The sequence below is a fragment of the Clarias gariepinus genome, chromosome 18, assembly GCF_024256425.1.
Source record: "Clarias gariepinus isolate MV-2021 ecotype Netherlands chromosome 18, CGAR_prim_01v2, whole genome shotgun sequence".
In the NCBI taxonomy this organism is placed as follows: domain Eukaryota; kingdom Metazoa; phylum Chordata; class Actinopteri; order Siluriformes; family Clariidae; genus Clarias; species Clarias gariepinus.
This window is the reverse complement of record NC_071117.1, coordinates 10,390,865-10,400,449: the sequence shown is the minus strand read 5'-3', so window position 1 is coordinate 10,400,449 and position 9,585 is coordinate 10,390,865. Positions and strand designations below refer to the sequence as shown.

General features: G+C 38.4%; 1 protein-coding gene across 1 annotated transcript; it reads right to left on the bottom strand.

The window, feature by feature from the left end:
- Positions 1–1,390: 1,390 nt before the first annotated feature.
- Positions 1,391–8,861, bottom strand: best2 (bestrophin 2). The gene is made up of 9 exons (XM_053477173.1): positions 8,391–8,861; positions 6,880–6,974; positions 6,539–6,772; positions 6,145–6,299; positions 4,707–4,784; positions 4,050–4,202; positions 2,964–3,044; positions 2,598–2,752; positions 1,391–2,288 (listed from the first exon to the last, which is right to left on the bottom strand). Exons 1-9 carry the CDS (start codon positions 8,540–8,542, stop codon positions 1,592–1,594), a joined length of 1,800 nt encoding a protein of 599 aa, XP_053333148.1. The 5' UTR covers positions 8,543–8,861; the 3' UTR covers positions 1,391–1,591.
- Positions 8,862–9,585: the final 724 nt, after the last annotated feature.

The window sequence follows — 9,585 nt, the reverse complement described above, 5'->3', positions numbered from 1 at the left end:
AGGTGTTTCGTCATATTTATTAAAGAAACAGTTGAAAAGCTTCATAGAGTCTACAGACCAGTGTTATTGCATCATAAAATATAAAAGCCATGATTCCGCATGCAAATTGAGGTTGTAATGCAACTACAGTTAACCAAGAGAAGCAGAGGTGATTCTGGAGTCTGCTTGAGCCCAAAACAAATATTTGCAGGGGGGCTCCCACACCAGCACTCATTACTATTATCTTATAAATAATACCTAATTGGATTGTAACTGGATTATGGACTTTTTCGTGGACAGACCACAGGTGGGGATAATGAGAGAAAAGGTCTCTGCGGAGCTTAAAATTAGCACAAGAACACCACAGGGCTGTCGTCTCAGTGCCATAATCGATATCCTGTACACCCAACTGTGTCGCCATCTACAAAAACACTGTAATCGAGGCTTTATCAAGGATGGGGACAAGTCCGGTTACGGGAAACTGGTCAAAAACATTCTTCTCCATGAAGAGAAAGCGACCTTCTCAACATAGACAAGACCAAAGAAATATTCATGACTTCAGAAGGAAACCACACCCTCTGCTGACTCTCATCATAAAAGACTGAGGTGGAGGGGGCTGACGGTCACATGATTCTGAGCTTGACCACAAACACTGTTGAAAAGAGACCAACAATAGCTGCACTTCAGTAGACTGCTAAAGAAGGCTGGACCCTGATCCATCACCTAATGTCACAAAGTTCGCAGAGAGGATCATTGGACCTGTCCTCCACTCCATGGGCACCTTTATACAATAACGCAACAGGAATAAAATCACACACACACACACACACACACAGCTTAATCTCTACTCACACAAACATGTTTCTAGAACAGCTTTTTCGTCCAGCCACAGTCAGACTAATGGCAAGAAACAAGGGGAAGAAGAGAGAATGTCTGTCTCCGTCATATAGTTTTTATTTCCATCATATAGAGACCTGCTGCTATAATCATTGTACATATACAGTATGCGGCATAAGATTGAGCTCACCATCCTTCACCTATTTATTATCAAAGAACAAAGTGCAATATAAAAAATATAATATCGAATGTGCAGTGGAACCTTTAAGACTAAGTGCAGTTTGAAAATTATTTTCTTTCTTTTAATCACTGACTCAGAGGGGTTCTGCACAAAAGATTACATTGCACTTATACTTTTTGTATGTGTACAAATAACAAAATCTCTTGACTCTTGAAATAATTGTCGGCCCTTGGGGGCCCTCTACTGGCCTCAAGCAGTTGCAGAAGGAGGTGAAGTGGCAGATTTATGGATTGTTTTTACTTTACACTGAGAGAACACAAAAGAATGCAAATTGAGATTTTTTTTTTTTCGCGAATTTTGAAATTTATTACTTCATTATAAATATACAAAAAATAATAATAAATTGTGCATTTGGTGACTTTATACACACAAAATTAAAAAAACAAGACATTTTTTTTCCATTATACTTAAAACGTATGATTTGAATATTAATTTGCTATAAAAGTGCTGTAACTTAGTTGATGATGAGTTTGGTTATGTGATGTGACATTAAATCGATATCTCAGATTAGTGACTTTCCTCACTCATGGAACGTCACTCCTCTGCCTCGTTGGACAAACAGTGGACGTCTGAGCCCATGCTGATGCTGCGCCGTGTTTCAGGAAATGACAAAACTGTCAAGCTTGTTACACCCGACAACGCATTTCCGTTAGATGAATAGAGGGTGGCCTGGTCTCCAATTGTCTGGAAAGCGATAAAGTCGGGTGTGGAGCAGTTGACGTTGGTTGGAATGGAATGTTGGAATGGAAGCCTTGGCTTTATTTCCTGCTCCAGGGCATGCGTTACAGGTGGAGATACGTTCAGCATCGTCGACTCGTTCTCATTCTTATCTTTCTTCAGCCCATCTTCTTCATGTCCTTGGCTCGGGTTAAACTCCTTCCTGGTTAGAGGCACATGTGTGTTGGAGGTTCCTCCACAGCTGCAGATGGTGCTCTGGGTGTCGTTTCCGAACCCCGACAGCAGCGATTCTTCCAGTCCCTCGTACCTCCCGGCGTATCTTTCTCCATCCAGCTCCTCTTCATCCGAGTAGGAGTCAGGGACGATCAAAGGCGTCAATCGCTGCAGCTGAGCAGTGGTTCTGCGAAAGGCCCCACCCACAATGCTGGAGGGAGAAGGAGCGGAGCTAAGGAGTCGGTTGAACAAAGTGAGGTTGTGGTGGTGAGTCTCGGATTCTTCCAACTTCTCGGAGATGTCTTCCAGAGGCTGGAAGGGCATCTCGTCCTTAGGAATTCTGAATTTCGGGAAAATTGCGAGTGTAAAAAACACTACTTATTTGTCAGTAGAGAGTGAGAGCTATCGTCTCCAGCTAACAGATGCTCAGGGCATGTTCTGCAAGTTAATCAAATTTAAATCATGGGGTTTATAGTTTATGTTTAACCCTGTCGTTTTTATCTCTGCTTCTCACTCCTTTTAGTGACAGAATGGCAATTAATGTTGCATGAAAAATATAAACACCTCAACAATTGGTCACTTTTGACATTAGTTTGTAAAACAGTGTGATCTATTATAGTGCTGGAAGTGTGCGTAGTGAGGCACCTACGCCATGTCGAAGGTAGAGCCCTGGAAAGAGGGTTTGCGGAGGACGAACAGCGTGGCGGCGGTGTAGGGCGGCCGAGGGTTCGAGTCATTCCAGTAGCGATCCCTCTCCATTTTGGGCAGATCGCCGTACATTTCGTCTACTGCCATCATCGATACCTGGAAAGTGGAGCACAAGTCAGTAAACATTTTATACAGAGTCTCTTAATTGTGCACTGATTATTTCGATCTGCTTGAAATGATTTTTTTAAAAAGGGTCTCATGAAAAACTCAAACATATGAATGAATAAATAGAGTGAAAAATAAATAATTAAAGGGAACAGAATGATTAGTTAATGATAGATGAATGAATGGATGACTATAGACACACCTGGAAGTTCCTGTCTATGAGCCAGTTGGTTTCAAAATCATCATCATCCTCACCGAACGGGTTAATCAGCTGTTCTGCCACCTACATTTACAAACAAATACAACTCATTGAAGAAACTAAGACATTTGTGAGCAATGACATTTGCAGGTATTTTGATGCGACTCAGAAGCAATTACGGAATAAGACAAAGTGCTGTTATAGAAAAATAACAAATATGAGATAGTGTGATGTGATCAAACATCAAGTGACCACCCAAAAGATGATGATCTTATGCCAGCATGTCACTCCATGCTTTACTCCATTTACACAATGACAGTTTGCTAATGTTATAATTAGCAAACGCTATATAATTAATTATTATATTAGTTTATTGTCTGGCTTATTGTTACATACAGTACGGAACCTCCTACACTAAACAATTAAGAAATCCAAAGCAATAGTTTTACCTCACAGTGCTGAAACTTAGAAAAGATTTAACAGATTTAGCATCAATCTTTATTATAAAAATATATATGAGGAGCGTTCAAGTCACACTGGGATTTGTGACGAAATTTCTTGTGAGTGAATGTGGAAAAGTGATTGACATTTACAGAAGATTTCAACCACAGTACTGTGATAACCTGACCTGACCTCACTCCAACCATTTCCACATGTTCGGGTCACTAAAGGAGTTCCTGGGAGATCAGCGTCTCAGACGTGAAGCAGGCCGTCTGATCACGGCTTAGGTGTACTGAGAGAACTTTCTACCTTGATGGTGTTCAATCACTAGTAAGACACTGAGATACTGTAACGCATAAGTGTAGCACGGGATTATATCGAGAAATAAAGGGACTCTCATAAATGTGTACTGTTATTCTGCACAATCAAAAATCCTGGTTTGACTTGAACACCCTCGTAATTATGTGTTTTAAATTATGTTGATACAAAGCTGTTCAAAATCCCTGATACTATAGAAAACCTGTGATCCTCCTGTGACTCAACATTCTGACCAATCAGAGTCGAGTGTTGCCATATTGTATTTATTACCCAGCTGGCTTACATGAAAAGACAGTTGAGAGAGCTGTTTTTGTGCATGGAAGGCCTAACCTTGAGCCAGCCAGCGTAGAAGAAGAACTGGAGCAGAGTGAAAACAGGGACGTAGAGGTCGAGGTCGTGACCTTGGTAACCCCGAGTGGGGTCCAGAAACTGGCGGCCGATCAGACAGACCAGAAAGAAGCTGTACACTGCCAGTGTCACCACCTGAGGGAGATGGAGGGATGGGGGACTTTATTTGGAAATGTCATGAATATAGCTGAGACTACAGTTCAATCATAGCATATCAAGCATTGCATGTTAACATAAACGTCTTTTTCTTTGTTTAATGCTGCGTTAAAACTACAAACATGAATAATAAGAAATTTCAACGTGCCTCATCCTTAACCCTAAAAACTGCTCAGATGTATAATGAGATAAAAAAAAGTAAGTCGCTCTGAATAAGTAGTTTGTGTACATAATATGTAACATGATTAAGACTTTAATATTAATATTTTAGACTTTTATATATATTACATGTAATAATAAAGCAGGTTTTATTTAGACATTAGCCAGCACTCACATTCCAACAGGACATTTATATTAATTAAACAAATTAGCAGCTATTACATCAAAAAAAATCCAAGTAATATCAATGCTTCATATTGTAATATTAAACTACACTCTAGTATTATTTTGACATAAGCGCGCACACACACACACACATCTCACCTGCGTGTAAACAAGCGGCACGCTGATCATGTCATAGTGAAAGAGCATACTGCATTTGTCTCTGAACTGATTCAGCTCCTACAAAACATAAAGAACACCCAGACCACACAAACACCTGTCATACTTCATCATCATCATCATCATTATTATTATTTCTGGATCTTCATAATAAATCTAAAATGAGCAACGAGATCTTGTACAACCCTATGAAGTAAAACCTGATTATCTGGTTGTACTTTATTGTACACTTTGCTCATTTTATACACATGTGCTTTGGTGGGCTTGTGGTTAGAGCTTGTGGCTTGTGATCAAGTTTGTGAAGGTAATTGGGTTCTGGGTAACAACCGTGGGCAAGTTGTTCACACGCAGTTGACTCTGTCACCATATAGTATAATTTGGTACAATCTGGGAGACTGGGAGGTAAACAGGGCAGCTGCACGATACACTATACATAAATACACACATAAACACATATACATATATATATATATATATATATATATATATATATATATATATATATATATATATATATATATATATATAAAAAACACACTGTATATAAATACACACGTCTTATATGTCTTGAGGACCCCCTCGAAAACGAGATGTTTCATCTCAAGGGGTTATCCTTCTAATACCAAAAAAAATCAAAGAAATAGAACTTAAATATTTGTTTTCTGCAGCTCACCCATTACATTCTGCCGTTTTAAAAGCGTTCATGATCTTGCTTGATTAAAATTATTGTTAAACAAGATTGAATCATTATTCAACGTTTAAAAGTAATAAATAGGATAACAATAGCTGCGACGGATTGGCACCCTGTCCAGGCATGGGCTCCGGGCCCCCCGCGACCCTGAGTACAGGTAAAGGCAGTATTTGATTTGTTATTTAAAATCAGATCATTTAAATTACACTACTGTATCATCATGTATCATGTATCAACCTAAATCATGATTTTACGTCTGGTGCAACAGATGAATGTAGTGATCCTTGAAGGACAATTTCTTGGGGTTGTTTGCTTCCTGAAAGGGTTTTAGTTTGCATCCCACTCTAATATGAAACAACCAATAGAGTGGAAGTTCAACACAAAACGTTTAAATATTTATTAATTAACCAAAGAAATCTTAAGAATTCTAAATTAAAAATATCCTCTGAAAGTCAATTTCCATTCAAAAGTGATCTTGAATTTTATTTACAAAAAAAAAATCCAAAATTTGACTGTGTTCAGAGCTCTTTCATGAAAAATAGGCCTCTTCTTCATTAAAAGATAATTTTAGTGGTGGTTAAAAACACGATCCAATCCCATAGGCTTTTTAGATTTGAATCAAATGAACACTTTTTAATTTTATATCTCTTGAGTCCAGACACAGTAAGTGTATACTGATGTTAAACCACGAGTTATTATTATGTAAGAGTAAACGACTGAAACACTTACCTCCATCAGTAGTTTATAAGTGCCATTGTCTTTAATTCGACCTTCACATCGTGCCACGGCAGCCAGGTTAGCAAACCACACACACGGAATCCAGTATTTATTATAGGGAGAGTGCAGACTTTCAAACTTCTTCCTCTCCTCCCGTGTCATGAATCCTATATTGAGAGAGAGAGAAAGAAAACTTAAAATTGCTTTAAACTGGAAAACCAAAACTCTTAATTAACAGCTTTAATTCAATCATTCTGTTTACCCCATCGCAGGGTTATTAGGTACAATATGGGGGGAAAAAAAAATATATGACAAGCTGATTTTAAGCTTAATTCATTCTTTGTAAGACCCTAGTTTACTCCTGCATGTGATTACAGGCCTATCCATCTACATATTTAAGGTTTACCTGCTTCTACTACGTGGTCCACAGTGGGAAAGCGTTTAAAGACGGCAGTACTGACGGAGCGCAGGATGAGCAAAGCAGACAGACTGGTGTAGCGCATAAGTGTGCGTCGCAGCAGCCTTCCATGCTCGTCCTCGCCCTGTACGCAACCCGAGAGCACGCACATCACGCGGTCTGGTAGTGGGATCGACGTGTACTGACTCCACCAGCGGTTCACTATCAGTGTCACATAGAAACCTGCATGGATTTACAACATGATGAATAGAAATACAAACTGCATCATACCATATGAAATGGGTAAATTTATATAGTGTATAAAAATACAAATAAATCAATACTGATACCCAAGACGAAAGACATGGGAATGAGGCTGGCGTAATGGTTGCAGTAAATCGAGAGCTTTTCGAAGTATCTCTTCTGCTCATCTGCAAGAAAGAATCTGGAAAAGATATTGACATATGATTCAACTGTCGTATTGAGAGTACTGGCGTATTGTGCCAACAGCCTCTCGCAGTCCCAAATTGCTACTCTATCCCAAACTCCTAACCACTCTATCCCAAATTCCAAACATTCATAAACTCCCACTCTATTCCAAATTCCCAACCAATCCCGAACTCCCACTCCAGCCCATATTCTTACTCCTTTCCAAATTCCTAACTATCCAATTCCAAATTCCCAACCAGTCATAAACTCCCACTCTAACCAAAGTTTCAACTCTATTCTCCATTCCCAACCACTCTCTCTCAAATTCCCCAACACTCCTATTCCTAACCATGGTGCCTGGAATTTCCCATAATAATTTTAGTCAGTTTTAATAGGTTTCAAATCAATTGAATTTTGTTTGTACAGCACTTTTAACAAAGAGCATTATCGCAAACAGGATTACAGAAATAGAGAATGATAAATATAAATTAGAATAATGTAAGGAATCAGAAGGAGGCTTGCTCGTCCAGTACTTAAATTCCTACAAACAGTTTTGTACCTCAGTCTTCAATAATAAACGTGGACTTTAAATGAACTTAAACATCTCCTGATATGCTGAACTTCCAGCCTCCTAACATACAGTCAAGATTTCTTGGGGAGTTTTTTTTCCCCTAGCCACTGTTGCCCTCGGCTTGCTCATCAGGGACAATCTAATCAAAGATTTTTACACATTTCATATTCTGTAAGGCTGCTGTGTGACAATGGCCACTGTTAAAAGCGCTGTATGAATAAAATTTAATTGAATATCGTTGAAGAAAATATTTAAAATAAATGCACTCATTATAAACACACAAACTATAAAATGTTATAAAATAACTTGTTAATTATAATTAGTATTAAGTAGTATTAGTAATTAGTATTCCAGGTAGTAATGTATAAATGTATACATTCGTTGTACAGACTTAACTCGCATGCCCAGTCAAAAAAAAAAAATAATTGAAAAAAAAAATTTAATAATTAAAAAAAATAATAATAATATTAAGAAAGTAGCGCGAATTGATGATACGATGCTTTTTTACGACTTTTACGAAAGACTGGCGTGAATAAAAAAAAAAAAACTAACGCGTTCTTTGATAAAAACTTTTGAAGGTGAAAGATGAAAGGATGAAGATCAAACGGAAGCGCAGAATCGTTGATTTAAACGCCCGTACAAACAATAAGCACGCGACAGGCGGTTCTAAAACAAGAACTACGTCACTACGCCTGCATGAAATCCTTCACGTGAGTTGTTAAAACAATGTTAATAAGAACTTCAAAGCCGCCCTGATTCATCCATTAAGTAACAAGTAGGCTTTTATGAATGGATTATCGCATCCAGTCCATCATGATGTTATTATAAGTCACACACACACACACACACACACACACACACCTGTAGGTGATGCTGATGGCGGTGTACATGGCGAAAAACGCCAGAAACTCCTTGTAGAGGACTTTATAGATGCTCCCCTTCCAGGCCAGCAGCAGCTTGGAGAAGCCGCAGAAGCGCGCTTTGGCCACCCGGGCCGTGTAGGTCACCGTCATCTCGGGCGTCACGGCTTCCACCTGGGCTTCTGCAGCGAGGAAACCCTGTCTGAATGCTCACACTGTTGTGCAGGTTTTATATTGTTTACTCAGACAGATAGATACCAAAACTGAGCCAAGTCTGAGAAGAACGAACCACATGCATAAAATAGATGTGTCCAGACTCTGTTCCTAATTTTCTTTTATAGCCCTGACAACACTTCTTTTTTTTTTTCGGCTTTTGGAGCTCACTCTTATCCAGGAGCTGTGGGATTAAATCTTCATTATGAAGAGCTCATTAATGAGGAGTCCCTGCTGCTCAGAGCACTGATTCATTCTCTTCATCATTGAGATGTTAGTTATGAATCGATTCTGTGAATCAAACCAATACATATTTATGGTAAATGAAGTTCAAAGTGATTCACAGAAATAAAAAAGGGAATTTTAAATAAATACAAATATTCAAATTACATTTCACTTAGGATTAGTTCCCTTATTATTGTTTATCCACAATAATCAAATAAGTCAGTTTAAAGAGTCATTTAAAATGAACTGATTACTTTGTATTCCTTTATAACTGGCTAATTTTTTTTTTTGTTAGGGCTTATAAATATATTGTTTATAAAGGAGATGCAAATTAATCCCTGATACGACACAGTTCAAGCTTATTGAATGTGATTTAAGGTAAACTCAATTGCAATTTATCCAAAACCACACAAAAGCTCTTACCTCAAGCTATGATGCCGTGCAGTGAGAAAGAAAAACACACAAACTCCCAAATTAACAATATTGTCTGTTCATTATCTCCATAAAAAAATCATTTTTAACATTATTTGAAGCTTTTATTTTTTTTTTCCTGGAAATCTTGGCCCTCACTGATGTTTCTGAAGTAACTTACTGTACTGTTCTGACACTGCAGGGTCTCTTGTTTGAACAGATTACGATCACAGGATGAAAGGTGGCCTTTGCTGCCCCAGTCACTTCACATTTCTCATTAAAGCTTCTTCTTCCAAACTATTTAGTTTAGCCAGCAAAGCATGTGCTCTGAAAATGTTGGTGCACCT

What these genes read in the sequence shown, in the direction of transcription:
- best2 (XM_053477173.1), bottom strand. Translation starts at nt 8,542, where the DNA reads ATGACGGTGACCTACACGGCCCGGGTGGCCAAAGCGCGCTTCTGCGGC. An exon ending in GCCATCAGCATCACCTACAG is followed by an intron (nt 6,975 to 8,390) that starts GTGTGTGTGTGT and finishes TATCTTTTCCAG; the next exon opens with ATTCTTTCTTGCAGATGAGC. An exon ending in GGACCACGTAGTAGAAGCAG is followed by an intron (nt 6,300 to 6,538) that starts GTAAACCTTAAA and finishes CTCTCAATATAG; the next exon opens with GATTCATGACACGGGAGGAG.